This window comes from Brachionichthys hirsutus, chromosome 4, assembly GCF_040956055.1.
Source record: "Brachionichthys hirsutus isolate HB-005 chromosome 4, CSIRO-AGI_Bhir_v1, whole genome shotgun sequence".
NCBI classification, from domain to species: domain Eukaryota; kingdom Metazoa; phylum Chordata; class Actinopteri; order Lophiiformes; family Brachionichthyidae; genus Brachionichthys; species Brachionichthys hirsutus.
In genome coordinates this window covers 1,851,651-1,877,180 of record NC_090900.1, presented here as the reverse complement: position 1 = coordinate 1,877,180, position 25,530 = coordinate 1,851,651, and the positions used below count along the sequence as shown (strand labels likewise).

Here is a 25,530-nt window from a genome sequence, read left to right as displayed (position 1 = left end):
TGCAAACCTCGTAATCATGATTCTCCTTTGCCTGCAGCTGTGACATATGAAATGAATTCACCCACAGTGGGTTTCATTATGCTGCGTCATGTCAAAATGCCTCCTCTATGCAAGGGAAGGGCAGAACATAGGCTGCATAAGGAAAACTCCACTCACGCGTGTTGATCTTCTGCAAGGAGATGTGCTTCTCCAGCTGACGTCGCAGTTTGACCTCGGCTCCATACTTTCCTGTGGTGCCGTTGTCTGCCAGGATGAAGTGGGAGTGGAGGCTGTTGAGAACAGTCAACTTGCTCATGGGGTTGGACATGGTCTGGTATGGTCGCACCACCTGGCCAAGAGATCACAAGAGCCTTTATCAGGTGATGCCTTTGATGTTCGATGACAAGCCATCCTAAAACTTTTGTCCAGCATTTTCATCAGCTGGCCCTCCTAAGTAGGAATTTATAAATCAGGATTACTCCACTTCTGCTGCAGAAATGTTGATAACTGCTTTGAAACTGTCTTGTGAGTCATCCAAGTCTATAAAAGCGCATAAATAAATAACCCCATCGCCCCTCATAAACAGTGAATACAACATCAGCGCACAGCTCTTTGACAGGCTGAAGGTAAAAAATGCTGGTTAATTAATAAATAACGACCAAAAAAAAAGTGTAACATCTGCCTCTGTTTCTTCCTGCGTACTTTAGATTCTGTCTTCTCCATCACAGCTTCTTCTTTAAGGCATCAAATGTTTGCACAATGTTAAAGACACACATTCTTAAAGTGCTCAGATTTGGACCGGAGGCAAATTGAAGTAAACTCATCTGGTCGTTAGAAGCACAGTTGAGGCCAGTCGAGCGTGAGGAAAGCGCTCCAGCACTTAATAATCTAATTTCAGCCACCAACATTAATCGTCTCTGCATCACTTGTTCACAAGGACGTACTGATGATTTTCTTTTACTTTAACATGACATTGATTCCAGAGATATGAACGAGTCAGCTTGTGCTCCACGGTCTCGTGTGGTTCTACCAGCTGTCCAATTCAGTTTGAAGGCCTGTTTATTCCTGATTGGATTGGCTTACTCAGCATCCCGGTTAATACACTGTCAACTGCAATTTGCAGGATTGGCCAACTGCAGACCGCACATGCCATGCATAACATGACTGTATATAAATCGGGTTTAAGGATGCACTCGGCCACTGTTTCCTATTGTTCTGTGGGACGTACATCTTTGCCAACAAGGTCCTCTTGATTTTCTACGATGCCCCATGGAGCGATGCCGATGGTGCAGATCTTTCCCCTCGACTTGGAGGCGTGATCTTTCAGCGCATCACCCACGTGGCGAATGACCCCTGTATGTATTTGAGAGAAGGGGATAACAAAATCAATATGTGGGCCAAACTTTGATATGATGCACTCCGCTGTGAAAGATAAGGGTAATCTTTTAAGTGCAGGAAACATTGTTTAAACAGACAGGTTGTAGCTCCAAGCTTCTGGCTGATGGCCCCTGGAGGCCATCTGATCTGATCTCTCCTCCTGACAATCATTCTTTCTCCACCTCAACATATCCCTCCATCCATTTTTCAGGTGCCTCCTTCCCTCCTTCTTGCCTTTGCACTCATTCCGTCAGTAAATGTTCTTTTTTTTGTTTCTGTATTCACTCTGTAGCATCCAACGCTGTATCACTTCTTTCCATCTGCTCTTATCTCTCGTTTTAATCGGTGCCCCCCCTTGAAGCAGGCTAAATATAATCCAAGCTGCTAAAAATACTTTCCTTTTTATGCATTTGGAAGCGACAAAAAGAAACAGTGGACTCCTTCGTTAAAAAGAAGCGAAACAGCACTGAGAAGAATTACCTCTACGGGTTAGGTTTTAACAGATGGCAAACATGATAAAAAAAATGTGGTGATACAATATGTGCTCTATGTTGTTTCACAGGCCGGTTAAATTGTGTTTATTTGCATATTTATTCCTGTGTCAGCTGAAACTTGCTATTTTGGAATTGATGCATTAAAAGTTCCGAGGACAGACAACGCAAAAAAAAGAATACACCAATGTCACACATATTTTCATGCTGTTAATTAAGAATAAAAATGCTAAAAAATAAACACAGTATTTACATTTTTTTTTTGCTGTACTCCAGTTCATGCCAACGTTAAGAACACATTCAATAACTTTACATACTTACCAGAATGGTAGCTGAGCTGAAGCTGCCTTTGCTCCGTGGTCATGAATAATTAATGTCAGCTGGCATTTCCCTGTATTTTTTATTTCAAGCCCAATGATGAGATCTTATTTTCTGATAAACTCCCAATCACCTCGTTGCTGTCAGACTTTTAAATGTTTTCCTTCCCGATTGCTTCGACGCTTCAAACCCTCCACCTATGAGCCGAAGCTTCTCAGGAGACACTTTATGTCTTAAAAGGAAGTGTTTTATTTCAGCTTGATGTGCCTCAATGAGAATTTAAGATGATTGAACATTAGTCAGTGTCAACTCCAATCGGAACCCGCAGTTTGTGTGCTTACTCTTCATGAACGCAATAAATATCTAGCTCACACAGAGGCCTGACAGCAAATTCATTTCATTTACTTTTTTTATTTTATTCACCCATCTATTTAACCAGGAAGGTCCCATTGACTCTCTTCTTCCTGGGCTTTCTGGATCAAGTCAAGATTTTAAAAAGCCTCTCTTACCGTCCCGCTGGACCGCTTTATCACCTTTGTCCTTCAGAAGGAAACATATTTCTGTTCTATGTTCACAATCCAGTCCACTGACCTCTTCATGAATCCAGACCAAATCCATTCAGCTACTCAGTATCTCCAAAAGTCTTGAGCCCATCATTCTAACGTCGAATCTTCTAAAGCCAGTGGAGAAATTCCTGTCTCGTTTTCAGAACAATCCCTCTTTTAAGACCATAAAATCAATCCGAATCAAATGAATCAAACATCAATGAAGAGCCATCACTTTACCTGTCTGGCCTGACTCTGAGTGCTCATAATATACATAAAAGATCCTTTCACGGCATCCTGGTTGTTCAGCACACTTAGAGGAGCCCGGAGGAGCTTGATGAATGGCTGTTTAACAGCAGCTAACTCAGGAGAGAGACTCATCTCACCCTTCGCGCAGGCACGGCTTCTTATCAATACAGGAGATCGAATGACTTATAAACTTCACCTGTGTTGACGCCTCCGGTGAAGATCCAGGCTCCCGTCGTCATGGCAGCCTTGATGAGCCCTTTTCCGAAGACCTGTTTGAGCTTGGGCTGTAGCTCAAAGTTCTGCAGGCCCCCGTGGACCGAGATGAGCAGCTTGGGCAGTTCCAGCTGCCACTCCTTGGTCATCAGGTGAAGCAGAAGGTCAGGCTTTGTATCATAAGACACTCGCACGTACTGAAAACAGAGGGGCGTGCGGCAGCGCCGGGTTACATCTGCGAGTTCAGGATTTATCAGAAGAAAGGCTGCTGCAGTTCTAACACTTTCACTTTGTGTCAAACACAATGCATATAAATGTATGGATTCATGGAATATTTAGAAAAACCTTAAAGGTTTGTTAGGACAGTCATCATTCACAGATAGAGAAATCTATCCTTAAATACATGCAATAAGAAGCATTCAACATCAAAGAAACCTGTAACCTTTTCAAGCTACCACGATATCGATTAGCTGCTCACTGTGATTGAGTCTCGTGCATTATAGCAAATCTGTTAATCTACCTGATTCGCTCTCACACAGCCGGCGTGATGTGTCTGGATTAGTAATTTATGGCTGGGAATAAATCATGCAAGATTCCTGCTTGCTGCAGTTGGTATGATTCTCTCACCTCGATTGATTGTTCTGTTGGTTTTTATACCTTTAAATTGGACTAGCTAGCCAGCTATAATGCATTTTAAAGAGAAGCTGGATTAAAGAAGGTGCAGGAGGATGCTCCATGTCGTTTTGTATCTTTGTGTTATTTCACAGCACCAATACAACATCTAACACTTTCCTCCTCTCTACCTGTGCGCTGTCATTCTGCATCAGTTCACTGCTGCCACGGAGCATAAATCACATTCAGTTATTACGGCCTTTCAGATTTTACAATCCTTTTCTATCAGCATAGTAAACAAGGGCAACTTAACCTACTTTGCCTTCGACAGCATCTGTCAATACATGTCAATCAAACGTTATTTGTCTACTTGACATCTTGGTATAAATCTCCATGCAGCCATTTTCCGTAAAACACACTGTGATTCTTGATTCTTGATTCTTGACAGAAGAGAACGATGCATCACAGTTATATTATTTAGCGTTTTCTACATCAGAAGTGGAAGTCGGCTGTCACACGTCCGCGCCCGCTTTGTGCTCTTTGGATGTGTATTTTTGGACATCCACAACCATACGGTTGCTCAGCTTTTGTTTCCCTCGGGATGTTGTCTTCATCACGAGGCGGCGCACCGAGAAAGAAACGACAAAGCAGATTTATTATCGGCGCTACCATGGCTTTGTTGGAGTGTCCTCCTCCCTGGAACTCAATGGTGCCGAAGGCATCGGTGGGACTGAGCTGCGTGTGCTTGCTGATCGACCACTTCTCCGACAGGCTGTCATTCTTAGCCAAGCGCTCGGCCTTATCGTTCTGACTGGATGAGATTCCCGGGGGCAGACCCACATGTTGACCTATCAGACGACCGCAACAGCACCTAGGGGGGGAAAGCAAATGTTAGATTGATATATTACAGAGTCTTTAACAAAGAGACAGTGAAACCCCAAGAGGTACGGCTGTATAAATAAGAGGGTGGGAGGAAGGGATGGCGCCAGCGTGAGAGTTAAACATCCAGCAGGAGGCTGAAGTGACGGCGTGTCATCTGACTTTCATCTTTTGATTGGTAGGAAAAGGATATGCAGGCTCATCCTATTTATTTGTTTTATTACTGGCTCTGTTTCTTTTTGTTCTCCGCTCTTCACAAACGTCTGTATTTCTTCCCTTTCCACTTCTCCCTCTCAGCGGTTGCAGGAGTTAGGAGAGTGACAGCTATATAAATTGTTACGCCGCGACATGAATCCACGCATCTTCAGTTGCTGCTTCATATTCCTTCCAGGATGGAGCGGGAGCCCTGGGATGAAAGGGAGGCAGGAGTTTCTCCCGCTGTGCTTGTGTCATCTCTTACCAAGGGGCATTTTGCGTCTCTCTGCCAATGTAGGAAGTCTTTTTTTTTTTTTGCATTAAAAAATTAAAAACAGTTGAGTCAGTCTTACGTTTTTCTACACATGAGAAAATAGAACAGGAATTTTCGGGATTATCCGCTCAGATTTTGGTAATAAATCTGCTGATAGGTCCCTTCCTGTCATCTTAAATTAATAGCCCACTAAAAATGACACTTTATTGTCTTTATGACCCTGAATTCCCTGCTCGTGTTTCAAACATCTATAATGTCAGCATTTGGCTCATTAGCATGGCGCATCAACCAGCGATGCAAATAGAGGCCAGCGTGATATTAATCTCAGGCATGTTTTAAAAGGTCAGCGGTGAAATCATCTGCCGAGTGTGTGTTGGGCTTAGAATGAGCTAAATCGCTCAGCGGAGACTTGTTGCTTTTATGGCAAACAATCAAGCAGCTGGGTACTGAATAAAAAATGACTTTCTTTAATTGTAGGATAATTGACAGAGTGATTTAACTTCTTATTCCCCTCACACGTCGTCATACTCACCTGTGGGGGTCTTTGGCGCTCACTATGATACGGACACATTCTCTCTTGCTGAATGCTCTTTCTATCCATGACTTCTGTGCCTGCAGAAACAAAGAACACGGAGAAGTCTCATCAATCTCTGTCACGTCAAAGAGCGTGGCCCGGAGGAGTGACAGATGAGTGGACTTGGTTTTTGCCTGGAAGTTCCCTGTAAGAAATTAGAAGCATCCCGTTTGATGTACAGAGACACATGTTCCACAAACGGGTGGAACGGCAGCGCTTCTACCCCAACATTCACACATTTTCATCGTCATAAAAGCCAGAAAGATGGATAGAGGATAGCGAAAGAAAAGAAAGATCCACCAGGTTTCATTAAAATATGTTAAGCAGTGTCTGTGTCATTCTGCTAGCACGGGACGACAAGCACGAGACGACCTCCTCTCTCGTTACTCCTGGCATCACTATCCACATTAAAAATCCATCAAACGTTTAGGTGCGTCTCTGCCCTGAGAGATTCTCGCTTTTTCCCCCCTCCTCTCTAGAATAAATATGTTATTTAGCATTTATTCCCTGTGGAAATAAAACCTAATTCAACGAAAGCAGTTTTTGTTGACTGTTGAGTGCAACAGCAGTGATGCTACAGACACACCCGAAAGACACACAAACCAGAGCCCCAAACCCGGAGCAGAGGGAGCACGGCGGCCATGAAAACAAAAGGATGGAGCTTTTTTTTTTTATTCTGGGAGAGCTGCCTCGGCTTGTCTCCCAGCCAGCAGGGCTGGGGGCTGCTTGTACAGGGCTTTCCCCGCTGTCACGGTTACAACAACACACGCCTCATCCGCCTGACTTGCCCTGTCACACCACGGCAACCGGGCACAAACAGGCTCGGCCTATACACACGGGCACACTTACCCTAACGCCAGACTTCCCATGATTGACCATTACTCTGGGGGGCTGGGGGGGGGGGCTGCTTTTTTAGAGATCACCCTGGCCACGATGAATCAGCGGCAGGCCACAACAACGCCCCCCCCCCCCCCCCCAGCCCCATTCTTTCTCTGGCATGCTAGAACCGTGTATTCATCCGCCAGCGCAGACCCAGGACAAACTAGATCCAGCAGTACCAACAGGGGCTTCTGCATTCGCTCAGCACTGTCCGGGTGGATGGCACACAAAGGCGTCCCAGTGCTGATGCGCCGCGCCTCTTTCTACTTCTACTCCCTTTGAAATAAAAAACGCTTTTCCTTCCTCCCTGCACAGATTTTGCATGAACATAATTTTTTTCTACTCTTTGGTACCGTTGAATGTTCTTAATCGTGCCTCCTCTCATGCTGATGATGTTGCTTATGAGATTTGGCACAGTGTGATGAGATGACACATGGGCTGGCCTCCTTTGTGTAATTAAGAGTTATCACTGGGGGGTGGGGGGGCACACTCACAACACACCAGCTGTGTCTCTGCATTGCAAGCGAGCAGCATCCGACAACCTGTTAAGGGTCTTGACTCCATTACACCTCAGACTGCACCTCCACCCTCTCCTCCCTGTCCTCGCTGTCCCTTCACTTTCTTATTGGTGGCGGTGGGGGGGTTGGGAAGCTATCCAATCCAATCAACAAACACATTTCTCTCTCTCTCCCTTTAAAAAGCCTGCGTGACTCAGCTTTTACTGTACATGTGCAAATATATCCCTCTATTCCCAGCATAATTTGTACAAAGAGCATATTTCATCTGCCACAAAAAGGCTCCAAAGACTAATTAAAGTGAACATCATCACTTCTGCTCTTGTGCGGCATGAATGTCTTCATATTTTTCCCTCTTCCTACAACTCCTCATTTCCTTTACAATGACTTTGGCAAACTGCCATCTTAGTGATGAAAGCAAAATAAGACACAGCGAATTCCTCCCTGAAATGCATCTCAAGCTCTTCTTTTTGTTTTCTGTGATCGGGCAATGGAGATGATTAAAAAAACAAACAAAAAACATGATAAATTATGTCATCAAGTCACCGTGTCAAACATTTTCCAAAATAAGGAGATAAGTATGACAAAGAATCATCTAATGGCACATTTGTGTCAGATCTAATGCACCTTGAATATAAAAAAATATATATTCATAAGCTAATCAGAATCAGAAAAACCTTTATTTATCCCCGAGGGTCAATTAGGTGATAATGCGAGGTTTGAAAATTGATATCAGAGGGAGCATCTATGTGAAATACATGAGACTATGGCTGTACTACCCCCAAACAGATACTACACTCAACAAGATTTATCAATGAAAGATAACAGTCATAGCAAAAAGAAAAAGATAACAGATGTTTTCTTTTGCAAAAGCAAAATGAAATGACAACACATTGATTATGAAGACTTACCTTTATTATGTGGGAGGTGACACTGTTGTGGTCGCTCCCTCCTGGTTGAAGGCAATGGGAATTATTCTACCTTAAAACAAAGATGACTGAACGGAACCAATCAGGACACCTTTCAGTCCACGGAGGACTGGTCTCCTCTGGGACTACGAGCACTGCTGGAATGTGTGTGTGTGTGTGGGTGTGTTCATGATGCCGAAGAGAGAGAATGCCCAGAAGAACTCCAAGAGTGGATTCTACCGATCTCTCTCTCGATACATGAAAAAGAAAATCTCACAACATGATCTGTGCATTATATAAGTTCCTTATCCAGCAGGCCTTTCCATAAACATGTTTTTAAAGAATTGATGCCCTCCACATTGTTTAAGCACCTGTTTTAGATTCAAATGTGTGTGTGTGTGTGTGTGTGGGAGAAGAGAGATCATGTGTCATCTCCCTCAGCCAAATTGCTCAGGTATCAAGACCAAAGCGGAGCCTATTAGGTGATGCAATGCGGCATTAATTTAGCCTACTCTCCGTCCCTACATTGTCTTAAATGACACACACACACAAACATTTACATATTTAAGGTTCTGCCATTGCCTTTGCTGTTACTGGGTTACTGGACTTTTACACAACACGGAGCAGGTTTAGCCGGAGCAGCGGGGGAAACTGGGCACATGATGCTGTAATCTCAACCAATAACACACACACACACACACACACCAAAGAAACTTGAATTTGTGAAAATTATCAGAAAAGAAAATGCTCCAGTGGATTTGGTGTAAATGAAAGCGTAATATATTCTGTGTCCTCACAGACAGAGCGCTGAAAGGAGTGCACCTGGGACTAGACAGTCCAGATGCTGCAAGGCACCACAGTGTGTGTGTGTGTGTGTGCACATTAACTCAAATGAGGAAGCAGTGATGATGTTTAAGGTCATAGAACTCTGCTTACGGACACAAGAAAACGCATGCGGCAAGCACAAACAAAGTCTTCCGCCTCTAATATTAATATAGATGTGTTTTTTTGAGGGTAATAGTAATCAGAATATTCTCTTCATATATCCAGTTTTTATTGAACACAGCACCCTTGTACCAAATGGGTTTTTTAACCTTAATTGCCATACATTATGCCATTTAGCAGCATGCAGTCGACCTTTAAACTACTACTGTTCTCTCAGCTTGTCCTATCAGGGGTCGCCACAGCAAATCCACCAAGTCGAATTTCTATATAAAATACCAAAGCAAAGCTTGCAAACAATATTTGTAATTGTCCATCAATCTCTGTTCACATCCAACATGTCGGATTTCATAAAGTTTATACGCACAATCGTTTCTTCAGGCAGCGAATGAAAGACAAGGGCTGATATAGACCCGGAAACGACATGGAAATTAGGCTCCTCCAAAGATAGACGGAGCAAGACTAAAAGAACACTGCCTGTTTGAAATCCAGCCGCCTATAGTTGGTGCATTACTGGTTCAATGGCAAAATGGAAAAGTTGGAGAAGAGGGTTTTCTGCAGAAGAAACTGATTTAGTTGTGCACAAAATGGATCTGCTCCTGCACAGTCCCATCAGCTCCTCTTCATTTACTTAGACTGTATCTAAGTAAATGAAGCAGCATCAAATTGAGTGGGAGAAGCGGGTCCTTGAGTTTAACAAGCGCAGCACACAATCATTGTGAACTTGTCTGTTTGCTAGTGTTTCTTTCCACCGCACCATTAACTTTACGTTTTTATTGGTCAGCGATGCACCAAGATGCAACCAACCCCCACCTGAAGACTTGAAACAAACTGCATTTAAGATGCAACCGGCATCGTCTCATATCACACCCGTCTCTTTAATGCCACTCTGACGTCTCCCTGTGTTCATCCCGTCTCCCATCCCAGACGCTGTCCTCAGTCAAGCGCCTCCACGGCCCGGTCAGAAGCGAGCGACGCACACAATGGCCCTGAGAGGGGCAACGTTACCCCAATGACCTTCACAAGGCAGCCATCTCAGGCAGGTAAGTGCATCGGTAAACGCCACTCCGTCAAGACCCACAAAAGGCCGATACCAGCATGCTGTAGTTACTGCTAGCATTAAAGATGAGGTCACTGCTTTTAAATGGCATCTTGTCAAGGAGAGGGAACCACTTACGGAAGGGGAAATAGCCCTCACTGACCTGAACACACGGGCAAACAGAGTTTATCTTCACGCAGGGTTGCTGCCATGCAAGAGTATAACACACCAAGCCACGCACAAACACACTCAAATTGAGTTTTCCCCTGGACTCAGCATCCTGCAGCTAAAGAGTAACAGCAACAACGAACCCGTGTGTGTTTGAGTGTGTGTGAGAGTGTGTGTTTGAGTGCGTAAGGATGTTTATTAACACCTAACTGCAGATTTTAGGCTCTGTGTCAGTGCACTGAGCGTTCAGAACCTCTTCAGACCAGCAAATTAGACAACAAACAAAACAACTCAGCCCCCCCAAATAAACCTCTCTCAATCCTAAAATTCCCAAATGTCAAGCAGTATTTATTTTTTTTACTCAGAATCACATGTGAAGACTTGGCCCTCCTGAGTAAATTTCCCTCTGTTTCATCATTTAGAAAATTCATTTAGAACCATGTTATAACCACATTTAAAACAAACAGCTTGATTAAATTCTAAACACTAACGACACACAGAACATTTAAATGCTGAAATTTGTAAGTTGTCACTGGGATTCTTCATTTTTAATCTGGCACAGTTAAGGTGTTTACCCTGTGCAAATTTAAGCTGCTGGATAACAAGAACGGATCCACCTGCAAAATCAGCATTAAAGCTGAGACGACGGGTTCTTCTTTCTCCTTTGGCGCCTACTTTCAAAGAATCTCGTGCGGCAGACTTAAGGAGACCTGATCATTAAACTCGGCAACCTTGAGATCCTCCCAGATATGATCTGGAATGAGATTTGTGCTATCTCGATGGCCTTTGTGGCAGGTTGCATTCAGGTCTACGGTGCGCAGCATTTCGAATCTCCTCCATAGAACAAAATTCTGCATCAACAGAGGGCAGATCCAGTCAAGGCACTTCAGTAGCTTCTTGATTTCATTCCCCTCTCTTGTTTTGATTCCAATGAAAATTTAGGAGAGTTCTAAATAGCCCTCAAACTCAAATCTTCCACTTCAAAACCTCGTATATTGATGGCTTTATTTAAAATAGACAGTAAGTGCACTTTGCGGCTCTGAGTCTTCAGAAAATGTAAATCAGAGCTCAATATAAAGACGAGAAAGTGCAGAAATCAAACGGCAGAGAAAATGAAAGACAGGAAAAAAAAGGGCAGGGATTTAGAGGCATTTATTGCTGATTTTTTGTATCAGCCGCAGTTAGGGATCCATCGCTCTCATCCTCATGATCAATATCGCTGCTGATACTGACCTTATTAAACTATTAATTATTAAACTTATCCTGATGAGTTCAATGCAGCGGGGGCGTAGTGATTTGTATTTGTATCAGAGAAAAAGTGGGCATCCCTCACTTTTAGAAACCCCTGCACCACAGATATGTTGAGTTTTTAAAACAGGTAGCGAAAGCTTTAATGGCCTGAATGACATTACGACACAGCATGATATTATTTTACCTATAAATAGCCAATAAATCTTCAATCGAGACCAAACCTTGAATGACCCAGCGGCTAAACTGCTTTATAATGTAATGCAGAATGCCCGAGTTGTTTAAGATTTTATTTTCATTTCTTTTTACAAAGCACGTTGTTGTGCAGACGGTTGTGACGCGCTCGCTTGTGCACTATAGTGCGCATGTGCGGCTGTGTGCAATGTGTGAGTGTAATGAGAGAATGCTTGCATGTTTTACTCCCCGTCATTTTCAATCCAACTCCCGGGGCTAGAATAAGCAGCTCTCTTTCCCACAGGCCTCCGCTAAGCCTAGCTGAGCATCTGGCCATGCAGAATCTAATCAACACTGGCATGGCCATTCTGTCTGTGACAGAGGGTGGGGGGCGGGATGGCTTCACACTTTGAGGGGGGGCGGTTGTGGGCCAGTGTCAACATGAGACACGACTAGGAAGAGGGCTTGGAGAAGAGTGTGGACGGAGGAGGAAGAGTCAGGTGAACGGGGGAGATGAGAGGTGAGGGAGAGGTGAAGATATGTGAGGCTAATGAAGAGAAGTAAGAAAGGAAGTGGGAAAATGTGACACGTCCCTGACTTTGTTTCAGAGAGACGAGGGTCAACATGACATGTCAGGAAAAAGACGGTGCAGAGGAGGGGAACGGAATTAATGGCAGGAGAGAGCAGAGGGAACAGAGAGAACATCTGAATCCAGCATGAAGTGGATACGGCAGGGGAGAGGAAAAAGGAGAAAATGAAGAGGGAACCATCCGTTTTAAATCAGGCTCCAGATCCAAAGGAGATTGGGAATTGTGAAAAAAGCACCCAGTAATAGGACAGCAGCAAAGAGAGAGGAGAAAGGAAAGCAAGAAGCCGTCTGACTTCGAGGAGAGATAAGCTGTATCACTCCGTCTGTGTCAAGATGAGGGCAGAGCATTGAGAAACGTCCCTCAAAAGAGATGAGAAAACAGCAAGGAAGCAGGAGAGATGAGAGAGAGAACCGTTGAGCTCTGGTTAATGACCGGCAGAACAATGGGCCCCGGAACGCCGTTAACCACGGCTTGATTGACACCTGTGAGGTGTGTTGGTTGTATTCTGATGTGAAGATCGATCGGTTTAAACCACGTCTGGGGGCAGAAGCACATGTAGATTTAGACCCAGCTGCAGAGGAAGCTGCAGTTCCCTCCAGCTGTGGCCATGTCAGGTCACACCTGTGATTCGTGCCGGTTCTCCTGAAGCAGCCATTAACGGGAACAGCGGACCGGTTACACTCAGGTGTCGACTTCCTGTGTGCTTTTTAGCTTTGAACGGTATCTCCACCTGCCCAGCGCCGCTGTACTCATTATTTTTGCTGGCTTTTTGCCGTTCCACAACATGATTAGCTGCCTACCAGACAGCTGGCAATACGACTCGGCCCTTTGACACGTTGCCACCAACGGGAGGCCGCAGCTTCTGCGGTGTCTGCGTGAGGAGATCAGACCGATGCCGGCGTAAAGCAATCAAAGTTCCAGCTGCTGAGGTGGTTCAGGCCAAGGGCCGTGAAATTGCCTCACGTGTGACCGCCACACTTTCACGTAGCAGCGAATGTGTGTTTAGGAGGAAAATAGAGATGGGATGATAGGCGAAAAGAAAAAAGGGCTTTCCTTCGGTTCTGGAAAAAGCCAAAAGGAGACGACTTGTATCAGCTGCTCTTTACCTGGCCTGTTCTCTTCCACAGCTCACTGTTTGTGTCATCTTTTTCTGACGGATATTAGCGCAGCTCAACCCCCCCGCTGTGATGAAGTCCGACGTCGAGGCAGCCATCATATATGTCCAGTTCTTTCTGATGCATTGTGACACACAGAAACTTTGCCCCTCCGTTTAAATCTAATAGTGCATGGATTCATGATCAGTACTTACGTTGACAAATGGGAATGCAATTGGAATAAATGGAGTACAAAATAGAAAAGAAAGAAAAGGTGTTCTGTTCGGAAATAAGAGGACAAATCGCCTCTTCGGAGCAGCAGATTGCGTCTGTGTCTATCCATCCGAAAAGAGAGACATTATTTCATCCATTCAACGTCTCATTTTGGCTGCACAAGCCGGATATAGATCTGAGTCCGACGTAGCAGGACTGGTTTTTATGGTTAGTGAGCTGGAGCGGACGTGAAGAGTGAAAGCAATTAATTATTCTTACAGGTGAAAGCATTATGCCGAGAGAACACACACACACACACACACGCACACACACACTCATTGTGTCCATCGTCTTCATTCCTGTCAGTGCATTTAAAGAGGAAAAACTACAAACCATGCCTTTACATAAAAGTAGCACATGTGTATGAAAGTTCAAATCGCCTTTCTATTGCATCAGCAGAAATTCCTCCTCCTGCCAGGTGGGAATAAAATCCTCCGGTCTGCATTGAATTGGAAACCTCCTCCTCTCCTTCCCTTCAACTCCTGTCAAGTCTCTCTGTACCTCATCTCAGCATCGCTGACACAAATGCTGGCAGGGCAGGGTGGTGTTACCATGGATACTGAAAACTAGAAGTGAATACCCCCCACCACTGCCTCCCACCGGTGCCTTCCCTTGCCCCCCCAACTCGCCCCCCCCCCCCCCCTCTGGCATGCTGGAGAGCTTGCATGTTGATCTCCGGAGCATACCCTTGTTTGTCAGTGGATTGACAGCGTGCAACAACGAACACACACGCAGGAAGGAAAAAGGTAACAAAGAAAAATGTAAATATTTCATTAGACATATTTCTGTGACAGCGATTATGGATCGTCATGAATCATGGAGAAAAAATATTAATGAGAGGAAATAAGCAACTGGGACAATGTATGAGGCCTTTCCTCTTCATCCGTTCTCCTGTCCATCAAATTGTATTCTGTATGTCAGGCGATATCTGGCGAGCCCTGGAGGGACAGCGCACCGTCACGCTGCGTTCCTGCGTCGCACAGTGATTGGCGTCTGGGGAGCTGCTCTAAAGCAAAAGGCTAAAACATTTAACCCACACCAGATATCTCGGGAACCCATGAATCTGCTGACGGTCCTGCTCCTGGACTGACAGCTGTCGGCTGAAACTGTCCACTGGAGTTCATTTTCTTGTTCTTCCATTGAATATTCAGATTAATTACGCAGGATAGATTTGCTGAAGTTGTGTAGAGGCTTCCCGAGCCTAACTATACACGCAGGACCGATAAACGTACTAAGCATATCCAATTATTCTCTTTTTGTTATCGTCGTACTCACACCGTAAAAAGTGCAGCGTAATGACAATCCTGACTACGGAGACAATATAGCTGCGCCGTATATTTTCATAAACTATTGCACATTGCAAAGGGCCGCACAAATCTACTGTTTATGCATTAACGTTTCTAATAGTCACGTTGCAGTGCGGCTACTTTTTGGAAACTCACAGTCTTATTATTGGCTATTCTATCAGAAGAAAACTGACTAAACAGCTCCTGGATCTGTTGATCCAGCCCTAATATGCGTTGCAAAAAACCGAAAGCAGAGGGATGGATGTGATCCGTGTTACAGGAACTTAGATTTCCAATAATGCATGTTATTTTGGAGCGTGGAGACAGTGAAGCATCGTCCCACAGAGGGAACTTGTCTGCATGAATTGGCTACTTTGTCTGAGTTTGCAGACTCAGTAATGTATTTGTGGTGAAAGCCACACAAAACTCTTTACTGGGACCTGAGCCTTAATCCTATTGCCCCCCCCCCCCAATCGCTTTATATCGCCCTGAGTGTGCATTACCCCTTGCACAACCTCTGCATCTTGTGTACGTGAGCGCTTGTGGACACACAACCCATATATCTTAAATTAAATATGCATGCAGCCCAATGTTCTGCGAGAGCGGTGGTGAAGACTGCGGGGGGTAAATTGAGTAATTTACTAACACAGAATGGCTTGTTCTATTAAAACGCCAATTAATCAGGCACGTGAAATGAGGACTAAGCAACGCGTTAGCGGTTTGCTTGTGGCGTTGCCCGCTTCATTCCCTCTGATGCTCACGGTAGCGCATGATGCAGGTGTTCCTACTACACCGCAAAGTCCACCGGCAAAACACGTCAAGACACACGAGTCACTGGGTTGGGCATAATACAAACAGACAAATGGAAATATAGCAAACACTTCATTCTCAGTGCACACAAAAAGAAAACTATTCTCTCTCATTGCATATTTATTTTTCCTTCTGAAAAAGAGTTCTACAGGAACTCCAAAAAGAGTCCAACTGTGCTTCTAGCTGCCAAAGTTTTACCTAAAAACTTTACGCAGTATAACCTCACCATTATACAAAGTCTGAGGTGGAATCTCCCAAAAGCAATGCTGATAACAACCATCCCAAAATATCTTTCTCTGTCCATCCACATTGTCCTGAGCGTGTCTGTAATTCTGGATCCTGCGCGGCGGCTCCGAATGCCTTCGTACTGGACCGGATAAATCGTTATTCTGCCGACGGCTGTTGTACGTGCCTGAAAGCAGAGCTACAACCGAGGATGTCTTTGACACCGGGCGGGGTGAAAAGAACTGCGGCAATGTCCCCGGTCTTTGCTTACAAGGCCACCGCTAATGATATTGAGGAAGAACCGGCCTCACCCTCAGCAGACAGCGACTGGAGTCTGACATGGGTTTCAGCCCATTAGAAATTAGGTGGAGCCCAATCAGCTCTCTGGAAGACACTCGGGGTTAAATCAAGTTTTTATTAGATGCGATTAAACCGAAAAGCAGATGGTCCAAGAGCAACATTCAGAGGAGGGCACATGAAAGGAGGCCGGTGGGGGCTGGAAGAGGAAATCAAGAATACCAATGGAGGGATAGGAAGGACTGCTTAATGATGGGAAGGATGGAAGAGCAAGAGGATGAACATTTCTGACACAATTCAGAATTTTTATTTTCATGTTATGATGGAGAAATCACCGTCTCCTTGGTGCCTGCTTAGAAAAAAAACGTGAAATTGAAAGAAAAAGGAAAAGTATTACCCAGTCATGATATTTTCATAATTGTGTGTGTGTGTGTGTGTGTATATATATATATATAGAGGAAGGGTGGTTGTGTGAGCATCCCATGTTCAGGCCCACTTCACACCTGTGTCACCACCGTTGTGTCTAACGAGGAGGAAGTAGGAGCGGATAAGCACAGCTGAGCTGGGAGTGACAGGGTTAACGCCGAGTTCAGGGAGACGAGTCTCTACGATGTGGAGAATAAGGAACCGGGGACAGAACAGAAGCACCTATTCTCCGAGCTGTCATAATTAAGGGCTCGGTTGCCCTGTGTCTCATCTACCTTCAGGTGACGCTGCATCCCTCCTGGATCTAACCCAGAAAAAGGTGGACTTTCAGTGAAGACATCAATGACGGCACACAGCTGGCTTTACGCAAGGGTTTGTCACTGTGGGAGTTCAGTTAAGCGCCATCGACCCGGAGAGAAAGGTCCAGGTTTCTGACTCAAGCAGTAAAACCTTCACGTTCAATTATCAGACAAAAAGAAAGGACTGACGAACAGGAGTCAATAAAGATGCCATAAATCTGTTCTTTTCTAAATAACTCTTACGATCATCTCGTCTTCAAGAAGATGAATGAATGAATAATATCTAATTATAAATAAGATATAATTTATTTTCGTATTTTGGGTAATGCAATATGTACTGTGGATTAATAATAGGGGCTGTGGCAAAAATTCTAAAATTGCAACGACAACAAAACTTGCAACCAGATATGCAACATGTGGAGGTTTAAGAGCATCTGCAAAAAGGTAATTCTTCAGGTGGATTTTATAAAGCAGTTCTTCAGGAAGTCCTGCTGGGAAACATTTATGCCGTATTTAAATGAACTCAAAAGTTGCATCACTTGCACAAGGCTGCCGTACTGACTAATGAGATCTCTCAGGCACCACCCAGTGTGAATGCTCTTTCTTCCCTGTCTTCAGCTCGACTTTAGCGAAAGCTCCGATTTCCCAAAGGGCTCCACCAACCTCTGGTGACATAAAGTCTTCTTTCAGACATTAACTTGTCCACTTCAATAAATCTTGTTGGTGCAGCAAGAACAGAAACAGCTGTCTGAAGTGTCCTAACCTTTTTCCTGTTAGTCTTTTCGCTGACAGCAAACTGTTACTTTTAGGAGCCAGTACTTACCGGGGGGGGGGGTTCCCGTTGAACGATAGCGGTGCTAAACACTCGTCAAGCTGCTTTATCAAGTCACCAACTCACCTCTTCTTTCAGGCTTGTGTACTCCCATCCCCACAACTGTCTGCCTTTCTTTATTGGCGTCACCTGCATTTCATCGCCCTCCCAGTTTTGACCTCACCTGCTTTCCGATTCTGTCTCCACCAATCATAAGCCGCTGGTGTCTGTAGTCAAGCTTTTTGGGTCTAAGTTTGCAGCGAAGGATGTTAAAACCCTACATTTCTGATAACACTCTAGATGGGTGAGAGGTGGGGAGTGTGGATGAGCTGATGAGCTCTCACGGGAGACCCCCCTCCCCTCCCCCCATTTAGTGAAAATGTGAGGCAAAGACAGAAGTGACTCAACATACGTGTGCGTGAAGTGTAGTAAGCATGTGGGGCAAATGTGTTCTTACTCAGATGCAGAATACTCATTGGGGGGGAAGCTGATGTCCCCTATGATGGCACTGTTTTGAAGCACGTGGAAACACATACATAGTGTGTCAAACGGCCATCACGACAACAAAGGGCAAAAGCAACACGCCCATAAGTAACACCACAGCAAAGGAAGTTCCAAAGATGTTTGGAGGGTGGGAGTAAATACAAGCTTGAAAGACATCTTCAGGCACAAATTAATGCAATACAGCACCATGCAGTAGTTCTAAATGAAGTCCTATCACACTGTAATGTTCATTATAGCACGTCCTCTGTGTAGATTCTGGTTCATTTTAGCATCCCTTTCTCTTTGTTTGGACATATTTTTCATTAAAGATCAGCGCCACTGTTAAATGTTATAATCTAACCCTAGCCCTAACCCCCGACACTCTTAAAGAAGGGCTTAGAAGTAAGAGGTGGAACAGCAAACTCGAAAAAGATCTGTAGCTCCTATGCAGACTTTTAAGTCAGATAATGAATTAACCTATGATGTCAGCAACAACAGATGATTTTTTTTTGGCATCCCAGGGTGCCACAGCATCTAGCTCATATCCGCATGTTTGCATTGTATATCTGAAGCCAATGCAGTGGCACTAATCATCATGCGGCAGAGCTAAAACTCAGTGTTATGTTTTGTTATTTAAATATTACACAATTTCTTGCCATGAAAATACTGCAGATTTAACTTTAAAATATGCAAAACAAATCCTTACAGGGGAACAAAGCCCAGAATCCCTGAGCGGATCGAAGGTCCTTCCAGTCTTAGAAAATCCTGCCTCCTATCTTTCATGCCGGCAAAGACAATTTGCCGTTTCCTAATAAAAATAATTCACCAGCTCTCACATGCATAAAGTCAAATTCATTTAGAATTACAGCAAACAAAACTGGATCCAAAACAATGTGGCAGAGCAGATTTTCAAATGAATATAGATCAACACTTAAAAATAATAATTCGGGATTTCCCGATCCCATCACGTGATTGGAAATCGGGCCCGATCGCGTGCTTGCAGACTCGATCGGAATCCGACTCGGATATATTAATCCTTATATTCATGACTTTTTATCAGATCTGGAGTTACACGGTGGCACAGAGTGAGCCCTCTCTACTCAAACCACAGAAGTGCTTTGTTTCAGAGTTAAATGTTGAAATAAGATGAATAAAATAAAAAAATAAGGGACATCCTGGAGCTATTTATTCACTCTTCTTTAATTAAAAAAAAACGTATTATAGCAGTATTGGATTGGGACTCGGTATCGGTTCAAAATCAAATGGCTCGGACTTGTGGGCAAAAAAAACCCTGATCGGGACGTCCCTAATAATCATGCCAACAAACACGATAAAAGAACTCCATCAGACCGTCATTATGAGGCTGTTGTCATGTCAACCTTTGCCTGTACAGCATCGTGTTAATTTGAATAGGTGTTCAATTCAACCTCGCAAGCAGACTTGTAACAGCAGCTCCAGTATCAGCCGGATCTAAGCAGATGACAGACTCATAATTGCACCGCAAATAGAATTCATTATCCGCATTATGAATCATTATTGGCTGTTTGTGTGTTTGTGAGAGCGCGAACATGAAAGGGGACGCATGTTTGTGTGCTGATTATTGCTCTTCGGCTCCTGCAGGCCAGTTATTAGAAGCAAATATAACCCGTCAAATGAGACATGAATCATTATGTAAATGGCGTGCAGGCCTCGATTAAAGCGCCGTGCTGAAGTCCAGATCCTTGCCCTCAGCGAATTCACAAGAAAGAACTTTTTGTCTGCTAATTATGCCTGTTGGAAAAAAGCTAGAGGAAGGACGAATGTCCATCCTTTCTCCTGTCTTTGCTTCGTCCCTCATTTCTATCGCCGTTAATGGAGTCTCTGTTCATCTGTCACTGATCGCGTGCCGTTTGTAACAGACTCTAATTGGATGGGCGCGGGCGATGGCTTGTTTAACCACAGACATGACAGGATGATAACGGCAAAATCCCTGGCACAGAATGACCTTGTCTGCGGCACATCATGGCGCACACACCTGGACACACGTCATGCAGGTCCCGTCGTTCTGACATCTGTTATCCAGCTTGATTTCAGTCTTCGTCAAACAATCGTGACATCTCAGCTGGCAGCATTTTGGCCTGGTTCGCAGATAATTTAATCGGTGTTTGTCATTGCTCAGCAGGGATTTGTGCCATGTCGCCTAATTGGACAAAGACGAAGTAGGCGGTTCAGTAAATGGCCCGTGTTTACACGTCATTACATCAGCGAGAAAAAGCTCTGGCCATGAAAACATACAAATGGATATGAATTAGCGAGCAGAGATGGAGAGACAGCAAGAGCTATAGCATGAACTAGAGAATAAGGTGCTAAATACTCAATGACCCCATACCAAGTAGCATCCAAACTTCAGTTGATCCTTTATGCACCCAAAACTGCTAAACCTTGACCCGACCACCTGGACCAACCGGCAGATCATGACCCCCCCCCCTCAGGCTGTACGGGAACAGACTCATCAGACCACACGACCCTTTTCCATCACTGCAGAGTCCAATCTTTATGCCCCTTAGCCATTTGAAGTCTTTCTTTGTGGTTAGCATCACTGATACGTGATTTTCTTAAGGATACATTGCTGTTTAGGCCCAATCTCCAACTCCGAAAACCAATAAAGCTGACATTGCTGTTTAGGCCCAATCTCCAACTCCAAAGATCAATAAGGCTGATATGCTGCAGTGCAGACAAATATGGAAGCAGAAAGAAGTATTACTTTATCAGCATGACGTTTTTTTTGTGCAGTATTCTAGCCTTCCTTTGCAGGGATTAATGTCAGGTTAACTTTGTCCAGTGAAATGAAACGCCAAAGCGTGCCGCGTGTCAAAGGACACCCTATCGCCAACATAATGAGCCAATCAGCCCGACAGCCAATCAGGTGCAGACAGACGCTCTCAGCATAGCAATCACAGGGCAGCAGAGGTGTTAGCGGACACGCTCGCTTCATCTTTCTCTCGCTTACCTCACTTACTTTGTGTCAAAAAGCGGCTGCATGTCATAGATTTCACAATAAATGACTTTGCTTTACATCTTAAGTCAGCAAATCCATAATTATGCAAGTGATCAGCTCGCGGCGAAGCTAATTGTCAGTAGAGTGAAGCGGAAAGTCTGCAGGGTGACAAGGCAACACTCATCCTGACACCAAAGAGATTCAATTGAAATAATGCAAAATATGTATTTAGGTAATATTGTGTGGATATAGTTCAACAGATCGAATAACATTATCACTCAGAATGTTGTGATATCCCTTAATCTACAGAGAAAATGTCCAAAATCTATAATCAAACTATCAGAGCTAGTTTGTCCTTTTCTTCAACGGGATAGGCATTTTAGAAATGGTAAATGTACTTTCATAACACATTTGTACCCGGGCAAAGTGTTTATATCAATAAAGATATTGGAAACATTCCACATGTGCACATCTCTAAAGCAATGTTCCTCAGGAATCACCAGCCGTTCACTATGAAACAGCCAATGAATTGAAATTATTCATCCATCTACTTATCTGCAGCGCTTAACCTTTGCTCTGTGCATCAGTTGATCTCCATTTGTCACGTAGCGCTGTATGAAACAGGCGTGCGTCGCTCAGCGCCTCGGGAACGCTCGGGACCACGAGGTTAACACACAGCAGACGGACACACACGTGGTCAAACGCCACACAATGTCACCCTGAACAAATGCTTTGGTAACCTCTATCTATCTAATGCATGCACATACAGATGGATGATGCATCCTAATCCTAATTTCATTGTGTATCCACTATGCAATGACAATAAAGGCTTTCTATTTCTATTTTATTCTATTCTATCCGCAGAAGCAAAGAGTCACGTTTCCAGATTGTCACTCTCATCCGAACGTCATTCCCACCCTTGCACACACACAGTGCAGGAGTCAGAATCTCCACCCGGCTCCCTCTCTTTCCGTTCCTCGCTGTCATTTCAAATGGAATGAAGAATGTTTCAAGAGGCTTTGATGTCGACTTTTCACGCCCGAGTCAAGTCGAAATGGCACCACGTGGTCTGCTGGCTTTGGCCCCAGCGCTACGGAAATGCTTTCATGAACTCATCAGCTGCCTCGTCAGTGTCTGTCAGTGACAGCCACTCTCACTAACACCTGCCTGGATCACACACAAACAAGCTTCGTGGACATCGGGGGTAAACATATGCGCACATACTCACAGCATGCATGGACACAAGAATGAGAAGTGAGAATATTTTATTGCAGATTAAATGTCAAGCAAGCTGTGTGATAAATGCAGTGGCCCTGCGTGCATTCAGACAGCGCACTTATGAATGAATATTGCAAGGCGCTGCAGCTAAAAGCAGCCGAGTGCTCTTTCGTGCTAACTGGAGCAGATGTGTTATTAGTATTGTGGCTCATACATGGGACCGATAAATTATTAAACTGATAAAGTCAAGATTTCAAATATATCTGATTATTAAAGTTTAGTTCACAGAGCCAATTAGGTTAAACTTCTTTCAACCACTCATCTGTATCAGTTAAAAAAAAAAAAAAGATACTGTGCAGCCCGAACAATTATTACCATGAAACTCGGAGGAAGTACAAGTTCAAAGTACAGTATTCACATACATTCATCTGTTCTTTTTTTACTGCTCGTCCATCACAGGACGAGGCAGCAGTCAGGGTTTCTATCCCATGGAGCCCTAAGAATCGGGTACACCCTGGACATGTCGCCAGTTGATTCCAGGGTTGACCACATAGAGAAGCAAACAATTCATTTACCGAACGGTTGAGACTCCAGAGAGCCCAAGTCTGGATGACAAATGTTGGAAATGAAATTCTGTCTGGATTTCTGTTTGTGTTTATTTGTTTGTACACTTCATGTTTGGACAAAGAATCATTATGTGTGTGAGTGTGTGTTTGAGACCTGGATACAAATCTCTCCCTGAAGCCAGAGATGAAGAGCCGCTGGCGCTGGCAGCCGACCTCTGAGCTGATAGGACAGGGTTGGGGGTTCATTCCAAGTGTATGGGTAAGAGCCCCAGTGCATCATGGGTACATGTTTTTCTCTCATGTCTGGGTTAGCCCGATAAGGCAAAAAGAGCTGGCTCGGGATCAGGCGAGGGAAACCTCTCTTTCTCACATCCTAATTCACTACCAGGTTTTCCCCGTCTCATTTTCTGCCCCGTTCTCTCAGGCTCCGTCACTAATCACGTCTGTTCCACGATTTCAGTCCTGCTTCTCATTGCATTATTATGAACCTCTGCACCCCTTACCCCCTCCTTATTGTCTCACTGTCTCCGCAACTCATTACTGCCTTCAACCCTCGACTTTTCTCTGTTTCTCTACCTCGCAGAAAATAGTATTTGTCCTCTCTTTCCTCCCTTGAAGCACTTCATCGCCTCCTATCCTCTTCCTTTGTTTGGCTTCCTTTTTCCACTCTTTTCTAGCTGTCAGACTGTCAGCCCACAGACTTGTTCCTGTAAGAAAACACCGAGAAGTAGGGACAAATGAGGAATATGACTGGGAATGGAGGGCATGAACGGAGGATGGAAATGTTTGAGGAAACTCACAATTCATTTGGTTCGGGATGCAGAAGTGTAATTATTTGTCGGTGCATCCGAACCCGGATAACGCGCACACACAGGCGAACAAAGATTAGGGTTAACCTGTGAAAGGGCGTATGATGACAATGTGAGGAATCGTTCTTATTATGTTTCTGGAGCTTTATTCAATTGTACATTTTTGAGAAGGGGTGAAAAATTATCCAGCAAAAGTACCCATTCCTTTCGTCCGCAGGTGTAAAATTCGTCAAATTGTTGCGAATTTTCAGTTACAGCGCCACCTACTGGCGGCAGGAAAAGTTTTGTTTTGTATGAAACTCACAAAACATGAAATAAATATATATATATATATATATATATTAAATAAAGGGACTCCGCAAAGACACGAGAGGACATGCAACCTTAAGCTTAACACACTATCGAGTATACTGGAAAGTTCATTCACACACCAATGCAGATTCGCTATTTATTAAACTATAATTTTCTCTAATCTCTGTAATTTTTTTTACAATGAAATGGGTGATTTGAATAACTAAAAAAATAATGGCTGCACCAATTCAATTCATTTTCATTTCTATAACGTCAGAAAGTTATCTCAAGGCACCCTTTACCAGCACAAATCAGCTGTTAAATTGATCATCCGTGAGCCAGCTGTTCCTCACACTGCTGAGTCAGCACCTCAGTGTTTGTTTTTAGTCTCCTCCCGTTCCACGGCTTAGTAACACCAGACATTTTAAAATCCTGGCAGATTCCCTTCATTCCTTGCAAGTCCAAATGGGTGACGGAGGAGTCCCCCCCCCCCCCCCCCGGATTAACATGTCACCGGCTCTTCGGCTATGTGCCGTGATGACACATCCAGTCGTGAGGGCTCTCCGTTATTAAACCAGCGACTGACTATCCGGTGCTCTGCTGCGCTGCTACCATTTAACTGCCAATTTAATTGCTTTTCTTTCCTCTATTCCCACCTCGGTCACCCGTCCCATTCTATCAATCCATTCAGTTCCAGTGGGAAACATGCCTCCATGCAAACATGTGAATACGGGAATGATAGAGGGCGATTGTGTGTACGTGATCCTGTTCATAAATAATATATTTAATCTTATACATAGTATATATTTCTCCCTCCATCACACACACTGAGCCTGTGTCCCTGCGGATGTGTACTTTGCATCCCGATACGTGCTCATGAGCCGGTGTCTGCCAATGAAATGGCTCGTGTGGGGGGGGGGGGGTTGTGAGGTTTCCCCAAATAGCTATACTCTCATTTCAAGCCTCTCTCTGGTCCAGGCTTTCTTTGTCCGCCTCCCTTGGCATTCGCCACCATGAAATACCTGACCTTCTTTGGCAGACGCACAGTCTGACAGACATGTATTTAAAATATATAAATGTGTAATGTGACCAAAAACAAAGTATTGTACGGAACGGTTGAGGTCATGGTTAGAAGCCGTGAAGCATACTGAATGATATATGTTCATGGGGCAATGAGTAGTTAAAGCAAATACCTGCCAACCATTCCTCCGACTACCGGGCACACATTCATCATGAGGAACCCCCCCCCCCCATTCTATTTCCTGCAGCCTTTTCTGCCTGCCTGTTCATTCGTTCATGTTTCCTCACTTAGCTGCTTTCTTTTCCCTGCATAATTGTCTCTTCATTTTCCTCCCTTCTCTGTTTTTTTTTTCTGTCAATCCCCTCAACTCTCTGTCTCTCTGACTCAATCACTTTCTTTCTGGGAAACTGGTGCATCCCCGTTTCCTCCTTTAGGGATCGGGCTGTAAGGCAAGCAGAGTGCCGTGTTGTCTCAG

At 44.3% G+C, this 25,530-nt stretch overlaps 1 protein-coding gene across 2 annotated transcripts in view; it reads right to left on the bottom strand.

Annotated features, from left to right (window-relative positions):
- The window catches only part of trpm3 (transient receptor potential cation channel, subfamily M, member 3), a 105,571-nt gene that overhangs the window by 47,036 nt on the left and 33,005 nt on the right, over window positions 1–25,530 (bottom strand). For both annotated transcript variants that reach the window (XM_068738792.1, XM_068738793.1), the window contains exons 2-6: window positions 5,665–5,744; window positions 4,454–4,655; window positions 3,156–3,369; window positions 1,208–1,332; window positions 157–328 (exon numbers count right to left, since the gene is read on the bottom strand). In XM_068738792.1, coding sequence (XP_068594893.1) covers window positions 157–328; window positions 1,208–1,332; window positions 3,156–3,369; window positions 4,454–4,655; window positions 5,665–5,744 — 793 coding nt within the window. The remainder of the gene's footprint in view (window positions 1–156; window positions 329–1,207; window positions 1,333–3,155; window positions 3,370–4,453; window positions 4,656–5,664; window positions 5,745–25,530) is intronic.